Raw genomic sequence first — 23,953 nt, 5'->3', positions numbered from 1 at the left:
GCTCCATTGTTAGTTGATACCGAAATCACTGAGAAGGAAAATCGGGCGATGTGTGTAACCCGCGCTTGATCTGCACCGAACAATTTCCGCCGTCTCCGGAGCCAATCTATTTCTTCGTTCATTTCCAGTTTACCTCACACTTTCCTTTCATAAATCCTTACATTTCCAAAGGGCTGATTCTTGCAATAATCGTCTCACTGCTCGCGGTATCTCTTGATCTGTTTGTTTTTCCTTGTTGTTTATCCGTTTTTAATTCCTTGCAAGTACGTTCACCTGATTGGCTCGGTATGCCTGCTCGGTCTCTCTGATTGGACTACCCCGAGGCCGCCTTTGCACCTGATTGATTATGCATCTAGCCATTTACAGTCCCGTTGATTGGCTTACAGGTCGAAATTCACGCTACGATTGGCTGAACAAGGCTATGTCATACGCCTGATTGGTTCCTTGCGCACTGAATTGTGCACTCTGTCTAAATCATGTACGTGATTGGTTCCGTGCCTTCCCGTGCTGCATGCAATTGGCTCTCTGACTGCGCTGGGTACCAGTTTTCACTCTGTCAGTAATCCTGGCTGTCTCGGTGAATCAAGCTCCGTGTTCTCCGGTCTTGGAGGGATTTAAATCTGCCACAATGGTCAGCAACGTCAGATTTAAAAGCCGAATGCTGAAATCGGGTAAGTTCCGTTTATTTCCGCAAAAGTAACCCGATTAGCACTTGGCAGAGGTCTCCTCTGTTGCTGAATGAACCTTTCCATTCACTGCCTCTCCTTTCTCTGCCCGCTGCCGATGGGCGTCGCTGGGATACTGAACCTGCCGTATTTCAACGACCGGCGCCGCTTCCCCCGATGCGCTCGCTGCTCCTGCGGTATCCAGAGGAGAAGGAGGTAGGTCTCATACTGCCCAGTTCTCTTTCCTCAATGCCATCGAGCCGGCTTCGAGCTCCGGCGCTTTTACTGTGCGTCTTCTTTCCGGGTACAGTGGCAATTTTCACATTGTATTGGCGTCCCGGTCAATGAATCTAAATGCTCTCAGGATCCCTGTTCCGGGTTCAACCCCAGCAACACCCGGCACGGTTGCGCGCTGTGGACCACCTTCACTCCCCTTGTTATTTTTTCCCCAAGCTCATCCAATTAAAAAAAAAATCTTTGTGCAGAGACTTGCAAAGCAAATGAGGCCAGACAAGCGCCTGGAACCGGCCCGACAAGCATCAGATTGCGGTCAAGAATGAGGGCTGGGAATGGAGCCGGGATGAGTTGAATATGCGGGATCTAGTGGGAGCCACCTCACGCCAATTCCACCTCTGTTATTCCGCTTGTTCAACGCCTGTCTGAGAGATACCATAATTTGGCTGCCGTTTGAGGCAATTCCTTCTGAATTATCTTGTACTGTATTCCCCAGTGAGAGGCAGGTTGGTGTGCGAATGAGGCTTACTATAACAGACATAAAGGGATTTGGCTTGAAATCATTCGCCCAAGCACCAAGGAGGGTTTGTCCTTCAGGGTTCAGGCGTCTTCATTCTCTCCTACTCTGCCCCCATTTGTTAGTCTATTGGTACAGAATTATGTTGTTATTCCAATCTCCAGCACGTTTGAGGTTAAGATTTAATTGTTTCTATTTGGAACCCTACCTTTGAACCAAGACACGGGAAGGTGGTTATAGTGACGTGGGGGTGGGTGCCGGGTTTGGAATCGTGATACCTGAAGGATACTTCTTCCTATTTATTTAGCTATGGAAAGACTGATAAGCAAACCTCATTACTGAGTGGGAAGGCCTGTGCTGAGTATCCTACCTCCTTTTCATTGTAATTGGAGAAGGCAGATTGAGAGGATGTTTGGGTCAATCATACAGCCCAGGGTAGTGGACTGAATGGCTGAGGTGTGTTTGTTCCTGCCTCATTGTTACCAGCAGGTCATAGTCAGTGATATTTGTGTCGAAAATTAAAGAGCGTAGTTTAGGATAAGGAGTAAGAGGAGATTTGAATAAAGATCAGGTTTATTATTACTGACATGTTGTGAAATTTGTTGTTTTACAGCAGCAGTATAGTGCAATGCATCAAATACAATGAGAAATGTACAGTGTAGTGACCTTATTGAGTACCTCCTATGTCTAATAAAGTGGCCACAGAGTGTATGTTCCTGGTCTTTTGCTGCTGTAGGCCATCCCCTTCACGTGTGTTCAGAGATGCTCTTCATACCACTGTTGTAACACGTGGTCACCTTCCTCTCAGCTTTAACCAGTCCCTCCATTCTCCTCTCATTAACGAGGCATTTTCACCCACAAAACTGCCACCCACTGGATATTTTTTTTGAAGTTTTAACACCATTTTCTGTAAACTCTGGAGACTGTTAAGTGTGAAAATTCCAGATCAGCAGATTCTAAGATACTCAAGCCACCCTGTCTGACACCAACAATCATTCCATTGTTGACATCACTTGGATCACATTTCGTCCCTATTCTGATGTTGGGTCTGAATTACAACTGAACCTCTTGAGCATGTCTGTATGATTTTATGCACTGAGTTGCTGCCACATGATTGACTAATTAGGTACTCACATTAACAAACAGGTGTACAGCTGTACCTAATAAAATGGCCACTGAGTGTATATATAACAAATAAAAAAGTAGTGCAAAAACAGAGCAGGAATAGTGAGGTAGAGTGCAGGGGTTCAATATCCATTCAGAAAATTGATGGTGGAGGGGAAGAAGCTGTTTCTAAAACATTAAGTGTGTGTCTTCATGTTCCTAGACCTCCTCTCTGGTGGCAGTAATGAGAAGGGATCATGACCTGGGAGGTGGGGTTCTTAATGATGATCTTTTGAAGATTTCTTTGATATTTGGGAGGTCCATGATAGAGCTGGCCGAATTTCCAGCCATCTGCAGCTTTTTCCGATCCTGTGCAGTGGCCCCTCCTTACCAGATGGTGATAGGACGAGTTAGAAATTTTACATCCTATGGCATTGCCTGAGTTGGCTGTGGAGGCAGATGCTCTCACGGGATTTTAAATGACCTGAAAAGCACTTGAGTTGCCACAACCCTGAAGGCTCTGGACCAATTGCCAGTAAAATGGTATTACTGTGGATAGCTGATGATTGGCATGGATTTGATGGGCCAAAGGGCCTATTTCTGTCCTGAATGGTACTGACTTTTTAATTTCACATTAATATTAAACTAATAAAAGGAATCACGTAAAAAGGTTGGATGATTAGATTAGAAATTATAGAACCGTATTTAAAATACAAGGGAATATGTATAAATGAATTCAAAGACAATAAAACTCCTACTCCAGAAGGATTTGATAATGTACATTTTAAAAGGATCTAGGAAGGAGACAGGAAAAACAGTGTAACATATTATAATCTAAATATTGTTAGGAAATGGTGTCAACAGGCAGATATACAGTAATAATAGTGGAATTAATTGGTCATCATAATGTCTGTTTTCAAGAAGAGGGATGGAATTCTCTGATGAACCACAGACCAACCAGATTAATGTTTTATTTATTTAATTGTAGGATGTAGTTATTGCTGACCAGGCTAATTTTGATGTGCATGCTAAATTACCCTTGAACTGAGTGGTATAATTGCCATTCTGAATCTGGAATCACAATAGGTTGGACTAGGGAAGGATGGCAGATCGCCCCTTCCTGAAGGCCTTCTGCAAGCCAAGTGTGTTTTATGTGGAATCTGATTAATTATGAGAAAATAATGGAACACTAATAAAAACTCTAGAAACCAGAAGTATAATGATATATATTCAACATGGATTTCAATAGCATTACTAGATAACAGAGAGAATAATGCAATAGATTTAATATACCTGAATTTCCAAAGGGTCTCTGAAAAGAAAAGGCTTTGTAGATTAATAAGAAAAGAGCATATGGACATTAAAAACATAGTAAAATGAATATTTATTTACCTTTAAAACAGAAAGGAGAAATTAAGGATAATAGGTTACTCTTCAACTTGATGAAAGATGGCTTCCCATAAAGATCGTTGCAGAAATGGCATTTATTCACAATTTTTTTTTTAACCTTGGTAAGATGGTAAATTGGCAAATTGAACAGAATGGCAAATCTATTTTTTTAAAAGAAGTGGTGGGTACAGCCCAGTTCATTACTGGAAAAGCCCTCTCCACTATTGAACACGTCTAAAAGGAGAGCTGCCACAAGAAAGCTGCATCCATCATCAAGGGCCCCACCATCCAGGCCACCATCTCTTCTCACTATTGCCATCAGGGAGGAGATGCAGGAGCCTTCGGTTTCACACAACCAGGTTCTGGAACAGTTATTCCCTTTGATCATCAGGCTGCTAAACCAGTGTGCATAACTTCACTCACTTCAACACTAAATTGATTTCACAACCTGTGGACACTTCCAAGGATGCTACAACTCATGTTCTCAGTATTAGCAGGGTGGCATGATAGTGTAGCAGTTAGCACAATGCTTTACAGCACCAACACCGTATGAGATTCCTTCGGGTGCTCTGGTTTTCTCTCAAATCCTAAAGATTAACAATATGTTAATTGGTCACATGAGTGTAATTAGGCAGAGTGGGCTCACTGGGCCAGAAGGGTCTTTTATCGTGCTGTATCTCTAAATAAAAATTTTAAAAATTGTTTATTTACTTATATATCTAGTTATTATTTGCTATTTAAATTTTTGCACCGTTTGTTTTCTTTTGCATATTTGTCAGTCTTTATACGTGTGTTTTTCATTGATTCTGTTGTATTACTTTTTTCTACTGTGAATGCCTGCAAGAAAATGAATCTCAAGGAATGTGGTATTTACATACTTTAATAATAAATTTATTCTGAACTTCCATTTAATATTGACACATGTACCAAGACACAGTGAAAAATGTGCATTCCATTCATATAGATGAATTCATTATGCCGGTTCATTGAGGTAGTACAAGATAAAACAATACCACAGTGCCAGAGTTACAACTACAGAGGAAGTGCAAGCTTCAATAGTCTATCTTGTCATTCAAGGGAACAATTCAATAATCTTCTGTTAGTGAGGTGGAAGATGTCCTTGATATCTGGTACACATTTCTAGGTATTTTTATCTTCTGCCTAATGCGAGGGGGTAGAACAGAGAATGTCTGGAGTGGGATGGGTCTTTGATTATGTTGGCTGACTTGCCAAGCCAGCAAGAAGTATAGACAGAGTCCTTGGAGTGGAGGCTAGTTTCTGTGATGTGCTGAATTATGTATGTTCTTCAACTCTAGATTAAAACCACTATTTGGGAATGACACACAATCTGGTTAGATTTCTATCAGTAAGGACAGAATTTTTCGACTGTGGGATGAATCCGGAGCACCTATGCAGTAAAGGGCAGAATGTACAAACTATTTATAGATGGCGTCGGATTTGAACTCCAAACCGTGGAACGCCACGAGCTGTAACAGTGTCACACTAATTGTTACTCCATCAAGATTCTCAGGATCAATTTCCTAGGAAGTCATCATGGAACAGGTCTCAAATGGAAGAGGTCACACATTTCTATGTGGATCAATCAAGGTCAAAATCTGAGTCTTCTGTAATGTATCACACACAAAATGCTGGAGTAACTCGGTGGGTGAGGCAGCATCAATGGAGAGGAATTAACAGCTGACATTTTGGATTGAGACTTTTCATCGGGGCTGGAAAGAAAGGGGGAAGAAACCAGGATAAGGAAGTGGGGGAGAAGCGAAGGAGTAGAAGCTGGAAGGTGATAGGTGAAGCCAAATGAGGGGAGAGGTAGGTGGCTGGGGAGGGTGGATGAAGTTAGAAGCTGGGAGGTGATGAGTGGAAAAGGGCTGAAGAGGGAGGAATCTGATAGCAGAGGAGAGTGGACCATGGCGATAAAGGGAACGAGGAGGGGCACTAAGGGGAGATGCTAGTCCGGTGAGTAGAAGAGAGAGTTAAGAAGAGAACCAGAATGGTGAATGGAAAAACGGGGGGGGGGGGGGGGGAAGAAGGAGGGCAAATGATTGGAATTTGAAAAATTCCATCCACACTGTCCATTTGGAAGGTGCCCAGATGGAATATAAGGTACTCCTCCTCCCACCTGAGAGTGGCCTCATTGTGGTAGTAAAGGAGGCCGTGGACCAACGTGTCCGATGGGGAACGGACAGTGGAATTAAAATGGTCAGCCACCAGGAAATCCTGATTGCTGCAGATTGAGTGAAGGTGCTCGACAAACCAGACTCCAGTCTATGTCAGGTCTCACCAAACTAGAGGAAGCTGCACCGGACTGGATATAGTAGATGAACTTTATGTTACTTCTGTAATGAATGGCTTAACACATGATCCATCAAAGTCTTTCCACCAGTGGCAAGATATGTTTGGCAAGCCAAATAGAGGACAAAATTAGCAACATTGAGTTTTCCTTTCTAGAATCTATAAATGCTAGTCCATGTGCTGGGACAAGAAGTATTAAACATAAGGAGACAATATAGGAGCTAAGTGGAATCTGGGTGGATCCTGGTTGTGTTGGAATTTATTTATTTATTTGTAGGATGTTGACATCAGGAGCAGTTAGCTTTAAACGTCCATCCTTAATTTCACTGTCCTTATAAAATTTCTAATTGCATATTCTCAACCCACTGCTCCTACTGTGGTGAAGGCACTGCTACTATTCTGTTGCAAAGGTCTCTGGATATTGATCTAAAGGAGATTAGTAGAATGGTGATACATTTCCAAGTCACCACGATTTAGGCCTTGCAGGAGAAAATGCAAGTAGCTTTGCTCCTTTGCACTCGGTGCTAAACATAATGGAGGTTGCAGAGTTGGTAAGTGCCTTCAAAAAAGTTCTGGAAATTGAATACGGAGGTTGCGAATACTGTGGTCATGCTGTAGAGGTAATGGAGGAGGGGAACATTTAGTGTTTTTGATCAAGTACCTGTTTTGGAGGATGTTGAATTTCATTATTAATCACCGATACAAGGATTTCTTTTTTGACAATGGGTGGTGGTATTAGAAGGTCGGGAGGCGAAATGTTCACAGAACATTATTGAGTTTCTAAACCATTCCTGCTGCCAACATATTTACGTGGTTGTCTCATTTAAGCTTTTCAGATTCAGATGTAGATTTATTTATCACATGTAAATCGATTTATACAGTAAAATGCATCATTTGTGTCACCATAGCTTGGCTGGGGGCAACCCGCAAGTTTCACTGCACATTCTGGCACCAATGCAGCATGCCTGCAATATCCCACAGAACAACACAGGCAGCAGCAGCAGCAAACAAACACTTTCCCATTCCTCCCAAACACCTAAGCAGTACTCCAGTCCCAGAGAGTCTGCCTCTGGGCTTCTAGTTTCTTATCACAGACATCGGGCCTCCAACTTCAGACTTGACCTCAGCACACCGGTTATCTCTGGTCAATGGTTATTTCCGTGATGCTTTTGGTTGGAAACTCAGTAATAGTAATACTGCTGGATGTCACTGTATGGCAGTTGGACCTTCTATTGCCAGAGACGGTTACTGTCTGTCACTAGTGTAATCCGAGCTCCTTACTTACCCATGAATGAATGCTACACATTTGCTCCATGGACACCTCCGTACACTGGTTGTTGTGAATGAAGCTGGACTTCGTCAGATCATCGGGAAGATGCCACTGATGAAGTAACTGAAGATGTTGGACTGTTGATATCCGGGGTGCAGTTGTGGGCCCATCAGAGAGCTTCATCACCAATCACTACAACCATCTGCCTTTGTACTCAGTTTAACAATGGAGAGTTTTCCCTTGATCTCCATTCACTGTAATTTTACAGAAATTCCCCATTGCTGTATCAATTAAAAGCAGCTGCCCTTTAATTCACATTCAGCCCAAAGCTGTAATGAGGTCTGGAGCTGAACAATCAAGGTGAAATTAATTGCACCATTGCTGACTCCTTCTGTCACTTTGCTAATGACGTGCAGTTAATTGACCATCGGTAATTAGCAAGACTGGACTTTGTGGGCAAACAAGCCTGGGAAATATTCTGTATGATTGGGTGGATGCCAGCATTGTAATTGTAGTGGTATAACTTGGCTGGAGATATATCTATCCCTGAAATATATCAGCAGCCAGAATCTCATTGACTTGCAAAGGCTTTGATCTGTCCAGTGCTTCCAGCTGTTCCTTGAGTGAATTGGAATCAGCTGAGTTCAACAGATTTCATTGGTGTGAACCTTAAAAAGAGTCTTGGATAGATCATATACTGACCTGGGAAAGATCATTTGCTACAGTTTGAAATGAATTAGTCCCTGCCTGCTGGGCAGTGCCATTGCTGAGGAGGGATCTCTCCATCACCAATCGTCAATGTGGCAGGACAAGGTGATCCTGGAGGTGTCCAGCCCTATTCATAGCATGCAACTCTGATTGGTGAGCAAACTGTGCATATTTTCACCAGGTTGACGTCTCACTGGAATGTTCTTCTATTAGGTTTGTTTGCCTGCCTTCGTACTGACAGTAGAATAAAGAGTGGGCCAGCCCATGGCATCCAGATTCTGGTAGAATACACTTCTTCGGCAGCTGATGTCCTTGAGAGAACAAAGAACATTACAGCACTATACAGACCTTTGGACCATGATCTTGTGTTGACCTATTAACATACCATAAGATCAATCTATCCCTTTTGTCCTACATAACTTTCCATTTTTCTTCCATCCTATCATTATATTTCTATCATTGTATGTAAATGTTGTCTGTATACTGGTCTGGTCATCTTTGCCCTAATGATCATACTTCACAGTACAGCCAACAAAAGATAAATTGAGCTGAGTGGGAAATTGAGCAAAGTGAGTGGTGCCAATCACAGTGAGCACATAGTAAATGGAAATTAATGAACTGCAGATGCTGAAAGTCTGAAACAAATTTTGGAAATACACAGTGGGTTAGACAGCATCCCACTCTCACAGAGGGTGCTGTACCTGAAGCATTGACTCAGTTTCCCTTCCCATCAGTATCATTGCCTGAACAGCATTTTCTACTTTGCTGTAGTGAGAATGCAGCATCGATAACTTCCAAACCAGCAGAGGAGAGCCACTAAACCCACCCTGGCCCAAGGCGTGCTCCTTTCTGTAACTTCCTCGGGGATTGTGCTTTTTCCCTGTCTAAGAAGATTTAGCAGAGAAGAATTAGCATGAAACTCTGTGGAATATCAATGCCACAAATGCTGTGATTTGGATGTCACCCAGGAACAGGCTAGTGCTTTAAATTAGTCAGAGTCTGAACATATGAACAGATCAGTAGGGCTGAATAACCTGTTTTACTGCTGCGAGTTTCACAAAATCTACCATGACAAAGAGAAGCAGCTGGAATATTGGCCAAACAGCCTGCAAGATCCGGATTCTCTAAATGCCATTCAGCAAATTCACCCAAAGTGACTTCAACAAAACAAACTGAAATGATTGAAATAAAATTGGTAAACCAGAAATGAAGAAAACAAAAGGTTAGATCCAATGTCAAACCAATTTCCTCTGAGCTGTGGACCTTAGACAATAAGAAATAGGTAATTCGATTCATTGAGTTTACTCTGCTATTCAATCAATATAATTTTCCTTTCAAGCTTCTTCTCCTATCCAATTGATCCATGCCGACCAGTATTTCCATGGAAGTGAATCCCATTTTCCTGTGTTTGGCCCACATTTCCTATTGAGTACCTTCTAAATCAGGGGCTCCCAACCTTTTTAACACCATTGACCGATATCATTAAGCAAGGGGTCTGTGGACCCCAGGTTGGGAACCCCTGCTTTAAATGTTATCAGATCACCTGACACAACCACTTCCTCCGAACTGGATGGATACAAATGGAACCTATTACAGTCCTAGTCCATTGGCTGGCATGGACAGACAATGGAGCAAGCTTGTGTGTTCTGCCTCATCGAAGAAATCAGACAGGTCAAGAAAATCAAAAAGGAATACTTTAACTTTAGCCGCAGCCACTTAGCATTTCTTTTGTGATTTTGATAAGTGTAGGAGTGAAAACCTGACTGTAAGTTTTAAAAAGGGAGTTCCAGGAAAGACTAAATGAATTTTGGGGGCTGTAGCTCATTCAGAATCTTAAAGACGAAAGGATGTTTTTGTGCAATGGAGTAATGATGGCAGATTTGAAAAAAATTGCTTCAGACAGGAGATTTGCCAATGCTATGGCAAACAAGATTGCCATGAAGGGAGGTTTGATGGACAGCAGTTGAGTAGGAACAAAGCTGAGGGAATACAGAATGGCTCTCAGGGACAGATTGAACTTGGAAGAGTGAGTTGAGCAGAGGGAACCAACAGAATATATATGGGACAGTGTAATTAAAACAGAACATGTGAAGTGTTCCCTGAAAAGAGGCAAGACAGACAAAATGCTGGGGGAACTCAGGCAGCATCCATGGAAATAAATAAACAGTCCACATTTCGGGCTGAGACCCTTCTTCAGGACTGGAAAGGAAGGGAGAAAATGCCAGAATAAAAAGGTGGGGTGAGGGGAAGGAGGCTAGGTGCAGCTGGGTGGGTGGGGAAGGTAAAGGGCTGGAGAAGAAGGAATCTGATTGGAGAGGAGAGTGGACTATAGAAGAACGGGAAGTAGGAGGGGAGCTGGGGGAAAGTGATAGGCAAGTGAGAAGAGGTAAAAGGCCAGAGTGGGGAATAGAGGAAGAAGAGAGGGGGAGGGGAAAATTGCTGGAAGGAGAAATCGATATTCATACCTTCAGGTTGGAGGCTACCCAGACAGAATATCAAGTATTGCTCCTCTACCCTGAAAGTGGCCTCATCTTGGCACAAGTGGAGGCCATGGACTGACATGTTGGAACAGGAATGGGAATGGAAATTTACAATGTTCACTGGGATGTTCAGCATTTTGCAGATGGAGTGGAGGTGCTTGATCTGCCATTAAAATTTCAAAATGGTTTGAAATAAAAAAACCCTCAAAATTAAACTATCGGGCAAAATCAGGGGATGTCAAGATCATAGATGGCCTATTGGATATGAAAAGACAAAAAGACATCACATTCTGTGATTCAAAAGTCACCAAATGTATGTCACAAACATGAGGCACAGTTAAATGTGACCCGCATTACTAATCCTAAAGATTAGCTTTATTTGTCACATGTACATTGAAACGTTGGAACTCACAGTGAAATATGTTTTTTGCATCAATGACCAACACAGTCTGAGGATTGTCCTGCGGGCAGCCTACAAGTGTCTCACACTTCAGATGTTCACAACTCACTGGCTCTAACTGTAACTCTTTGTAACATGGTAGGAAACTAGAACTCCCAGAGGAATCCTATGTGGTCACGGGAAAAGCATTCAAACTCCTTACAGAGAGCGGCAAGAGTCAAACTCTGATTGGTAATCACTGGTGCTGTAAAGTGATTGCGCTAATCGCAGGACATTTCAAATATTTTCTATTAAAGCGTAGAGAGTGTTTAAGTGAGAGTGACCAACCCAATCTGGATTTTAGACAAATGAAATGAAAACAGCTAACATAGAAAGGCAAATCAGGCAGAAATGCCAAAGGGTGCACACCCAATACTGAGGTTTGCCAGTGTCACAATACTGGGACTGAGCTTTTACTCAATAGATAGCGGAGAGGCCAGAGTTTCTTTCAGTATCATTGCTAACCATTTCCCAATGTGATTTTAATGTGAATCTATCTACAACAGCAAAAACTAATGAGTTGTAGGAGTCTGGATATTAATAGAATCAAAGGTTATGGGGTTAGTACAGGAAAGTGGAGCTGAGGTAATAGACCAGCTTTGATCTTTACTGAATTACAGATCGAGTAAAAGGGGTCCAATGCTTCTGATTTTTATTATCTTACTTAATTCCAGATCACTTTAACATTTTGAAATTTATAGCATGTGTGTGTAAGTGTGTATGGTCTACACATTATTCTCTGACCATGAGGATTTCCTTTGGGTGCTTCAGTTTCCTCCCATGTCTCTTGGACATGAGGGCATGTGGATTGGTAGGCTAACTGATTGATTTAACTTGCCCCTAGTGTGTAGGCAATTGGGAGAATCTACAGGGAGCTGATGGCAATGTGGGGAAATAAAGTGGGACTGGTATAAATAGGTACTTGATGATCAATTTGGACTCAGTTGGGAAGATGGGCCTGTTTACATGAAAATTTGAAATTTCTGTGTGTGACTTTAAAGGTACATGGTTGATTACAGATAGTATGGAAATGAAAAGCAAATGGTGATAAACTGCATCTTAATACAGTAGGAATATCAAATTTCAAAGAAAATTTATTAACAAAGTATGTATGTCACCATGTACTACCTTGAGATTCAATTTCTTGCAGGCATTTGCAATAGATACACAATAGAATCAATGAAAAACTACATACAACCATGAATGGACAAACAACCAATATGTAAAAGAAGACAAACTGTGGAAATACGAAATAATAATAATAAATACATCAGTATTACATAATATTGAGAGCTTAGGATGCAGAGTCCTTGAAGTGAGGACTATGGAGTGAGTCCATTGGTTGTGCAATCAGGTCAGTGTTCATGGTTTAGCAGGGAAGAGTTGGAGGCATTTGGTTTGTAATAGTGTAACTAGAGATTATAAATTGCCCATATAAGTCTCAGTGCTTGCTTGGCACCTCTGCATTATGCTGAGGAGCCCACCGAAGAGCAATATTATCAAACCAAATATGGAAAAGAAAACGTAATAAATAGTTCCTTAATAAAAAGATTAAAGATTAATTTAAGCAAAGATAGTAAATCCTTTATTGAAATGTTATGGTACCAATTAAAGTGAGACAAAAGCTGGTACAACCCACACTAATGTCCCATTGGTTCAATGCCAATGTGCAGGCCAGCCAATAACAGGACTCCAAGGTACAGAAACAGCCAATGGTAGGACCGTCCATGGGGAGGTGCTGTTCAACAGTGATGCAGGAATAGTACAATGTGGTGTTGGGCAGCATGGTAGCATAGCAGTTAGCCCAAAGCTTTACAGTACCCGCTGTAAAACTGATGGGATTTCAACTCCCACCACCTTTGTACTAAGATCAAAGATGAATTTAAGCAAAGATAGTAAATCCTTTATTGAAATGTTATGGTGCCAATCAAAGTGAGACAAAAGCTGGTACAACCCACACTAATGTCCCATTGGTTCAATGCCAATGTGCATTGAACTGTAATACTACTCCTTAGTACACATTACGGAGTTTCTATATTCTCCCCATGACCACATGTGTTTCTTCTGGATGCTCTGGTTTCCTCCTGGATTCCAAAGGGTTAAGGTTGGTGAGCTGTTGGCACACTCTGTTGGGGCCAGAAGCATGGCAACACTTGCAGGCTGCCCCCAGCACATACCCCGACTGAGCTCGTCATTGACACAAAATGATGCATTTCTCTCTGTGTTGTGATATACACACAACAATTAAACTAATCGTAAAATCTTATCTAGCAATACCATGGTTAGCACTGGTCAGCTCATGCAGGGTACTAATGGAACAATGGGACCGAAGTTAGTGGAAAATGCATTAACAACATCAAACGTTACAGCACCCTACTTGCCTTTGCCCCACCATGTTATGACAACCTAACTTACTCTAAGATCAATTTAACTCTGCTTTCCCATAGAGTCTTCCATTTCCTATCATCCATATCATTTCCATCATCAGAGTGTTTTTTAAATGCTCCTAATGTATCTGCTTCTACCCCCACCCTGACAGGGTGTTCCATGCACCTACCATTCTCTCTGTAAAAAACTTGCCTCTGATATCCCTCTGTACTTTTCTCCAATTGCCTTAAAATTATGCTTCCTTGTATTAGCCATCTCTGCTCTGGGGAAAAAATTCTCTGTCTATCCACTCAATCTGTGCCTCTAATCATCTTGTACACCTCTACCAAGTCTCCTCTCAGCCTCCTTCACTGCAAAGGATTGTTCATTGTACACTGTTGGCTTTTTACACGGGCCAATTAACCCACCGGCCTGTGTGCATGCCTTTCGGATGAAGGAAGAAAGTGAAGCACCTGCTCAGAGGGAGAATGTACAGACACCAGCAGGCATAAGGATTTACTGACGCTACAAGGTGCCAACTCTATTAGTTGCTCCACTGTGCCTTCCTGGGCTGCATCTACATAAGCAGTGACTGGTACAGTGCTTTGCCTTTCATCTTGTTAGTGAGTGCTAAACATCTGAGATTAGCATATGCCTGTAATATTTCTGATGAACTACCCATAATTATTAGTATTAATTATACGCTTTGTCATCAACCATGGCATCACAGTGAGGCAGATGATGGAGAGTCTGCCTCAGAACAGAGGTTCAAGTCTAACGTCTCCTGCTGTATGTGTGGAGTTCACACATTCTCCCTGCAACCACTTGTGTTTCTTCCAGATATTTCACATCCTGAAGACGTGTGGATTAATTGCCTTTGGTATTCAGAGGAATAATAGACTAGGGAGAACTGAATGGGATTAATGGGAATAGGTCCTTGGTGGTTAGCATGGACTAAATGGGCCAAAGGACCTTTATCTGTGTAACTCCATTACTAGTTAAGCTGGTGCTCAGTCCAACTTGAATTAATATCAGTTACAGCTATTTTGCCCTGTTGTCATTAGCCTTTGCTACACTAATGTATTCACGACAATAAAGCTCGACTTTTGATGTAGTATTAACTTCATCTGTTTTGATGTCGGTCAGTATCTGAACACTGCATTCCTTGGTGTTATTGTTGCTTGGTAACATGACATTAATGCCTGGCCACCCATTTCCTCCAGGCTACCCACTTTGATTTGTGGTATTTTCCCCTCCCAGACTTTAATCAGATATGAGATATATGGCTGAAGCGAAGGATGATTAATTATGTTTGGTTGAAAGGGATTGGGACTGAGTTCAATTTACTGTTTAAATGAGAGAGAAGATTATTTATCGGAAGAGGAAAATATAAATCGAGTTATTTCAGTTCATTCTAAAGAGATGTTGTTTAAAAATCAAGAAGATCAGAGACAGAAGAAAACAGTTAAATGCCAGAATTCTGTGACATTAGCATGCTGCTCCAAAAATAGTATGTTTGATGCCTATTTACAATTTATTACTGAAGAGAAAAGAACCTTCAGTGTTAAATTACATCCCTGGCCAAAATGTGGAGCCGCCCATTAATTTTCTATTATCTATCCCATAAGGAATAGTGGATGGTATCTCAATGAACAGTGGAAACTGTTCCCAAACTTACAATGATTTAATTTAGGATTTGTATTTGTCTCATTAAAACTATAGTGTCGGTTCCCATTCATTTGAGGGTACCAGTTTAGGACTGCAAGTACTAAGTCAGTTTCAGACCCAGTTTATAAAAAGATAAGAAGAAAGTGGTATATTCTCCAGACAATCATTAACCTTCTGGACAGTAATAAGGAACAAATAATCTTCTCAGCCAACCATTTGTATCTTTAAGCAGCATTCTCTCATGTTGATCTGTAATACTAGTGGGAGTACTGACTGACTTCTTAATTTTTTAAATTGAGGAATGTAAGTGTTATCACCCCTCTGGCTGCCCCAGCTGATGTTAACACAAACCAAGAAAAATTCTTCAAATCTGCACTCCTTCAAATCAGTACAGGACACAAGACCTGAATCATTGACTGTTTATTACGCTGCATAAATGCTACCTGACCCACTGGGTTCCTCCAGCATTTTGTGTGTTCCTTTAAATTAGTATGTTACATGCTGGATAAACTGGTTGATTTATACTAATCTTCAAAGTGTTATAGAGTCATAGAGAAGTACAGTACAGAAACAGGCCCAGCTAGTCCATGCTGAAACCATTTAAACTTCTTACTGCCATTGATCTGCACCAGGACCATAGCCCTCCACATCCCTGCCATCCACGTATCTATCTAACTTCTCTTAAATGTTGAAATCGAACTCGCACGAACCACTTGTGCTGGCAGCTCATTCTACACTCATACTACCCTCTGAGTGAAGAAGTTTCCCCTCATGTTCCCCTTAAGCTTCTCACCTTTCAACCTTAACCCATGACCTCTGGCTGTAGTCCCACCCAACCTCAGTGGAAAAAATCTGCTTGCATTTACCCTATCTATACCCCTCATAATTTTGTATACCTCTATCAAATCTCCTCACAATCTTCTATGTTCTAAAGAATACGGTTCTAACCTATTCAATCTTTCCTTTTAATTCAGATCCTGCAGACCCGGCAGCATCCTTGTAAATCTTATCTGCACTCTTTCACAAGTTTACATTTTCCCTTTGTTCTACCACACTCCTCCTATCCTGGTTGGTCCTACCGAAATGCAAAACCTTGCACTTGCCGACATTAAATTCCACCTGCAATTTTTCAGCCCATTTTTCCAGCTGGTCCAGATCCATCTGCAAGGCATGATATCCTTCCTCGCTGTCCCCTACACCCCCAATCTTGGTATCATCTGCAAATTTGCTAATTCAGTTAACCACATTATCATCCAGATCAGTGATATAAATGACAAACAACAATGGACCCAGTACTGATACCCAGCAGCACACTACTAGTCACAGGCTTCCAGTCAGAGAGGCAAACCTCTTCTCCCACTCTCTGGCTTCTCCCACAAAGCTAAAGTCTAATCCAATTTATTACTTCATCTTGAATGCTGAGCAACTGAACCTTCTTGGCCAACCTTCCATGCGGGACCTTGTCAAATGCCTTACTAAAGTCCATTTAGACAACATCCACTGCCTTGCCTTCATCCACTTTCCTGGTAACTTCCTTGAAAAACTCTATAAATTGGTTAGACATGACCCACCACACTCAAAACCATGTTGACTATCCTTAATCAGTCCATGTCCATCTAAGTACTTATACACTACACACAGTCCCTTAGAATAGCTTTCCCACACTGAAGTCAGACTCACTGGCTTATAATCTCCTGGTTTCTGTTTAGAGCCTTTTAAAAGAATGGAACAATATTCGCTATCCACCAATCCTCTGGTACCTTTCCTGTTGCTTAGGGTCTGCGGGAACATCTTGTCCGATTTATCTACACTGATTTGCCTCAGTGTAGCAAATACTTCTCTGTAATCTGTACAGGGTCCATGAAGTTGATGCCACTTTCCCTCACTTCTATAGACTCTGTGTACATCTCTCGAGTAAATACAGATGCAAAGAATGAATGCATTTTAGATCTACTTTGGCTCCACACATGGATTACCATTCTGGTCTTTCAGAGGATTAATTTTGTCCTTTGCAATACTTTTGCTCTTCATATCCCTGTAGAATCCCTTAAGATTCTCTTTCACACTGTCTGATAGAGCAATTCATGCCTTCTTTTTGCCTTCCTGATTTGTTTCTAAGTGTTCTTTTATAGACAATAGACACCATTTTGAGATCATGGCTGATCAATTGCTTTTCTTGTACTCAATAAGCACCTCATTTGTTCCTTCTTGCCTATATCTGCTATGCACCTCCTTTTTTCTCTTAACCAGGGCCTCAAAATCTCTTGAAAACCAAGATTCCCTACACTCATTATCTTTACCTTTTATTCTGACAGTCACATACCAACTTTGTACTCTCAAAATTTAGTTTTTGAAGGCCTCCCACTTTCCAAGTACACCTTTGCCAGAAAACAGCCTGTCCCAATCCACACTTGTCAGATCATTTCTAATACCATCAAAATTGGCCTTTCTCCAATTTAGAATCTCAATCCATGGACCAGACCTATCTCTTTGCATCTTTACTTTGAAACTATTGGCATTGTGGTCACTGGATGCAAAGTTTTCCCCTACTTCTGTCACCTAATAGTAAATTCAGTATTGCACGCTCTCTTATTGGGACTCCTACATACTAATGAAGGAAAATTTCCTGAACACATTTGACAAAATCTATCCCATTAAGTCCTTTTGACTTGATGGGATAGATGTAACTATGAAAATGGACAAGTGACAGCCAGTGGATGTAGTGTACCTGGACTTCCAGAAAGCTTTTGTTAAAGTCCCACATAGGAGATTAGTGGGCAAAATTAGGGCACATGGTATTGGGGGCAGAGTACTGACATGGATTGAAAATTGGTTGGCTGACAGGAAACAAAGAGTAGTGATTAACAGGTCCCTTTTGGAATGGCAGGCTGTGACCAGTGGGGTACCGCAAGGTTTGGTGCTGGGACTGCAGCTGTTTACAATATACATTAATGATTTAGATGAAGGGATTAAAAGTAACATTAGCAAATTTGCTGATGATAAAGCTGGGTGGCAGTGTGAAATGTTAGGAGGATGTTATGAGAATGCAGGGTGACTTGGACAGGTTGACCGAGTGGGCAAATGTATGGCAGATGCAGTTTAATGTGGATAAATGTGAGTTTATCCACTTTGGTGGCAAGAACAGGAAGGCAGATTACTATCTAAATGGAGTCAAGTTAGGAAAAGGGGAAGTACAATGAGAACTAGATGTTCTTGTACATCAGTCAATGAAAGCAAGCATGCAGGTACAGCAGGCAGTGAAGAAAGCTAATGGCATGCTGGCTTTTATAACAAGAGGAACTGAGTATAGGAGTAAAGAGGTCCTTCTGCAGCTGTACAGGGCCCTGGTGAGACCCCACCTGGAGTATTGTGTGCAGTTTTGGTCTCCAAATTTGAGGAAGGACATTCTTGCTATTAAGGGAGTGCAGCGTAGGTTCACAAGGTTAATTCCTGGGATGGTGGGACTGTCATATGTTGAAAGATTGCAGCGACTGGGCTTGTATACACTGGAATTTAGAAGGATGAGAGGGGATCTGATTGAAACATATAAGATTATTAAGGAATTGGACACGCTGGAGGCAGGAAGCATGTTCCCGCTGATGGGTGAGTCCAGAACTAGAGGCCACAGTTTAAGAATAAGGGGTAGGCCATTTAGAACAGAGATGCGGAAAAACTTTTTCACCCAGAGAGTGGTGGATATGTGGAATGCTCTGCCCCAGAAGGCAGTGGAGGCCAAGTCTCTGGATGCATTCAAGAGAGAGTTAGATAGAGCTCTTATAGATAGCGGGGTCAAGGGATATGGGGAGAGGGCAGGAACAGGGTACTGATTGTGTATGATCAGCCATGATCACAGTGAATGGCAGTGCTGGCTAGAAGGGCCGAAAGGCCTACTCCTGCACCTACTGTCTATTGTCTATTTACTGTATAGGATTCCCAGTCAATACATGGAAAATTAAAATCACCTACTATAACTTCTTGCAATAGTCTGTAATCTCTTTACAAACTTGTTCCTCTAAATACCGAGGAGTATTGGGTGGTCTGCAATATAGCCCTATTAATATGGTGATACCTTTCTTATTTCTCAGTGCCACCCATAAAGCCTCACTAGTCGAGTTCTGCAGTGTGTCCTGACGGAGCACTGCCATAACATTTTCCCTGACTAGTAATGTCACCCTTCCTCCTTTAATTCCTCCTGCTTTGTCATGTCTAAAACAATGGAACCCCATAATATTGAGCTGCCAGTTCTGCCCCTCCTGCAATCAAGTCTCACTAAGGGTTATGATGTCATAATTCCAGGTGTTGATCCATGTCCTGAACTCATCTGCCTTTCCTACAATACTTATTGCATTGAAACATACACAACTCAGGACTCAGTCCCACCATGCTCAGCCTATAGATTTCTGACTTTGTCTGAGATCTTACCAACATCTGCCTCCACTCGCTGTTCTTGCACTCTGGTTCCCACCCCTGCTACTCTAGTTTAACACCCACCATGCAGTAAGAGCAAACCTTCCTGCCAGGATATTAGTCCCCCTCCAGTTCAGTGCAAACAGTCCCTTCTGTACAGGTCCCACTTTCCCTGGAAGAGAGCCCAATGATCCAAAAACTTATGCCCACCCTCCTACACCAACTCCTTAGCCATGTGTTAAACTGTATAATCTTCCTAGTTCTGGCCTCACTATCACATGGTACGGGTAGCATTCCTGATATCACAACCCTGGAGATCCTGCCCTTTAACTTAGACTCCCTGAACTCCCTATGTAGAACCTTGTCACTCGTCCTACCCTTGTCGTCAGTACCTGTGTGGACCATGAATTCTGGCTGTTCACCCTCCCACTTAAGAATACTAAGGGCTTGATCTGAGATGTCCTGGCACCTGGGAGGCATCATATCATCCAGGAATCTCATTCTCACCCACAGAACCCCCTGTTCATTCCCCTAATGAATCCCCCAACACCACAGTGCGTCTCTTTTCCTCCCACCTTCCTTTCTGAGTCAACAAACCAGACTCAGTACCAGATACCTGACTAGGGTCTCTTTCCTGTATGAGTTCAACAACACCCCCCCCCCCAGAAAAAAGCATCTAAAGTGATATACCTGTTATTGAAGGGGATGGCCGCATGGTACTCTGCACTGGCTCCTTGACCCCTTTTCCATTCCTGTCACCCAGTTTCCTGTGTCCTGCATCTTGGGTCTAACCACCTCACTATATATATTTATCTATCACCCCTTCAGCCTCCCAAATGATCCAGAATGCATTCAGTTCCAGCTCCAACTCCGTAACGTGGATTGTTAGAAGCTGCGGCTGGATGCACTTCTTGCAAGTGTAGTCGTTAGGGACACTGGAGGTCTCCTTGTTTTCCCATTGTCCCGCAAGAGGAGCATTCCACTAACCTGCCTGGCATCTCTACTGTCCTAGCTGAGCAGATATAAAGGAGGGAAGAATAAAAAACCTAGAGCTTTTCTTTGCTTTCTCTGACTGAAGCCTCAAAGAGCTAAAACCTCAAGATCCCCACTCTGACTCTGCCCATTCAGATGATGTCTGCTGCGCTTGTCCCGCCTTCCTTTAATATTCTCTTGCTAATCAATCTCAAACGCAGATTGGTCACTGGTCAAAGCTCTATTCCTCTGCCATGACCTGCTGCTCCCATCTCATGGCTCTGAGTATTCATATTGTGAAACTCACATGGATATTGTCCCCACCATTCTATTAACAATTCCCAGAATTTGCCAGTATAATGCATGAGCATTTGATTTTTCACAATATGTAGAGTCAAACTGAAATTAAGAAACAAACATTAAGACTAATTGACCCCTCAATTGATCTGGCAAATACAGTATGTCACTATATAACTTAATACTCTGTCTCAACAAAACTCTGTTGGAGTCAGCCTTCAATGCCTTGTGACTCAGCATAGCAATCCTTTTGAAGAAAGACCACTGAGTTTCTACTACTGTATGAAAATGTTTCATATAATTTTTCTTGTGGCTCTGGAGGTACTTGGATTTTGATCAAATAAATGCAGTAAAACTCCAATAACTTGGCATCCTCTGAACTTTGGTAGCTCTGGACTAGCAGGTTTTCTAGGGCTTTGCATGGCATTCCTATTAATACTCAAATATCCTCTCATTTCACACTTTAGCGTACAGTATTGCATAGCAGCATTATACATTTTATCAGTGAATCTGGTCTAGGGTAAAGCAGGTGGGAAATATGGAAACACCTCTGACCTCAATTCCAGCCATAATCTGATCTCCATTTGTGACCCCTGTTGTCGGATCCTAACACCAGCTTCATATACACTTGGTCCACTATGCTGTATTTGGACACCAGATCTGGCCATTGAACCCACTTGCACACTGAAACACTGCCACTCACTTCCCAAACTAAGGAGCCAGATGCTGAACCATTATGATTTCCAAACAGCTGGAGCCTTATTATCAAAGTCTTACTGAAATTAATCTGATGAAGACAAAGTTGCTTTTATTCTGCTGGTTTCTTCTCCTGCTGGAACCTTTAGGTCTGCTGGAAATGCCAGAGGACTGGTGAGGAGTCCAGATGACTTGAGCATTTTGTGCTGATTAGAAAAACAGATGCCACAATTTGCAAATGAGCAGAAATGATTATACATGAAAACGAAACAGTAGAAGGTCTTATTGAAACTTAAAAATGACATCCATCATGTGACCCCATTATTGAATATAGACTGTCAATAATCTGCAGGTCTGACTGCAAAGGGGAACGGAAAGACAGAGGTAGGTGTATCACTTGAAGTCATGTTGCATGGAAGCATTAATGTGAGGTCAGTGGAAATGCACTTTGCATTGAGATGCCACCTGCAATGCATCTGATGCATCAGGGTGGGCAGGGCTGAATGCAGTCACAAAACCGCAAATGCTGAGATGAGAGTCTCCCGTTCAGCTAGGTTGCTTAGCAACACCACTTCATCAGGAGGTTACCTGCTTATTGTGATTTGGCAACAAATCCGCAACAGAATATTACAGAGACTTCTAGATGCCTTACAGCATCACGTTTTCCTCTCCTAATTTTCAGTACCTCCAAGCTGACATTCAAGGCCGCAGATTGCAGCTATTTTTTGTTGTTTTTTTACAATGCTCCTCTTGTGAATGTGGGTCTATTACTGTGCTGGGAGGGGCATGCGGTGGAGTTTTATCCCATTCTCGGACTCGTGGTCATATGAAGGAACAGACACAGCACATCAGCGTTGGCCATCATACGCCCTCGAATCCTACACAGATTCCACATCCCCCACAGACTTTTCCATTCATCACTCACACATCTTTTGATGGGTGGGGGGTGGGGGAGGGAGGGGCCACCTGATTGCAGAAAAGAACATCTGGAAACTCCTCAGAGGCAGCACCTGTGAGGGAGTGAACCCAAGTCAACAGAGCTGTACCACCGACCCAGCATTGTGCCTCCCGTTCTCACTTCATGCCTACTTAGTGATCAAGCCCATAACCCCAGGCTTAATGGTTTGGAGGGCACTGAAGGGAACCAAAGCCACTCATGAGAGCATCCGCCTGTCAATTGGAAAGACAACAGTCTGGGTGATGTTGTTGTACACCGGATGAGTGATAATAAAACCCATGGTAATCTTTATCAGAGTAATCAAGGCTCACAATTAATTAGAAAGTCAGTATTTTATGCAGCTCGGGCAACACTACGTGGATGGGAGGGATACGGAGGTCTATCGTTCAATTAGGGGTCGAAGGGACTAGGTAGAATGATGGTTCAGCACAGACTCGATGGGCCAAACGGCCTGTTGTAATGCCGCAGCGCTCTATAACTCTACTATATAACCTTCTGAATCTTGTCAACTTTACTTGGCATAGGAGGCTTTGCTTACGTCTTGGCTGCCGTACTGGCCATGAAATAATGGCACAGGCATGATCGACAAAAAAAAACACAACATTCGTGGATGCCGAAAAACGTAACAAAAATCCCTATTGTACCGAGGGGGAGAGAGAGAAAAAGGAATTTCGGATATGGTTACCAGAGGAAGGTGGAAACAAAAAGAAACAACGGGGTTAGCTGCAAAGACAGGGAGGACTTGACAAAGATCACAGCTATCGAGTGTGTGTAGGGGGAGGTGCAGCGGGAGCTGATAGTCTCAAGCCGTTTTACCCCCTCTCGGCTTTGTTTGTTCCGTGCCTGGGTAAATACAGCGGAGCGCTTTCCCTTCGCATTGTCTCCGGCAGCGCTGGCTGCTGTAAATGTCGCAGTTTCAAGCTGAAGCTCCCCCCGGCCGGAATCCGAAATTACTGAATGGGCGGACCCTTTGGAAGTCCCGCAGCTGGCAGGCTTCAATCTGTGGAAACATTCAGTGCACCATTGCACGTCGGTTTGCCTTTGCGGCACGCTGCCATGGGACCACTGACTTTCAGAACCGAGGCATAACCTCATCTCCAAGACACCCCGTCGCGGCAGGGCAAGGATTTTCCGTACCAGCTGGGAAATACCCCCTTCTGACTAACGGACCAATCGAATAACCCGCGTTGTATGATTGCTTTGACTGACAGCCACTAAGTAAATTAGCTGATGAAACTGAGCCAGACTTTCGCAGCTGGAAGTTCCCGGACTCGGCGCCGTATTCTTGACTACTGCAACCCTGGTCACTGGGAGAGGTGGGACGGCTTGTGGTTACCATACCTGCTTTATGACTCTTAAGACCCTTTCGGAGCCATAAAGCAGGGAATGGCCCTTGAGGACATGCTAGCCATCAAGCACCCACTTACACGATTCAAAGTTTAAAGTAAGATTTGTTATCAGTGTACATATAT

The 23,953-nt window shown here is 42.6% G+C and overlaps 1 protein-coding gene across 3 annotated transcripts in view; it reads left to right on the top strand.

Moving 5' to 3' along the window:
• Positions 1 to 821: 821 nt before the first annotated feature.
• The window catches only part of septin5a (septin 5a), a 118,215-nt gene continuing 95,083 nt past the window's right edge, over positions 822 to 23,953 (top strand). For 2 of the 3 annotated variants that reach the window (XM_059983181.1, XM_059983180.1), the window contains exon 1: positions 822 to 881. In XM_059983181.1, coding sequence (XP_059839164.1) covers positions 843 to 881 — 39 coding nt within the window. In that variant the 5' untranslated portion in view covers positions 822 to 842. The remainder of the gene's footprint in view (positions 882 to 23,953) is intronic. The other variant, XM_059983183.1, reaches the window with a different exon arrangement.

Source organism: Hypanus sabinus, chromosome 10, assembly GCF_030144855.1.
Source record: "Hypanus sabinus isolate sHypSab1 chromosome 10, sHypSab1.hap1, whole genome shotgun sequence".
NCBI lineage: Eukaryota > Metazoa > Chordata > Chondrichthyes > Myliobatiformes > Dasyatidae > Hypanus > Hypanus sabinus.
This window is presented reverse-complemented; position numbering and strand designations above follow the sequence as displayed.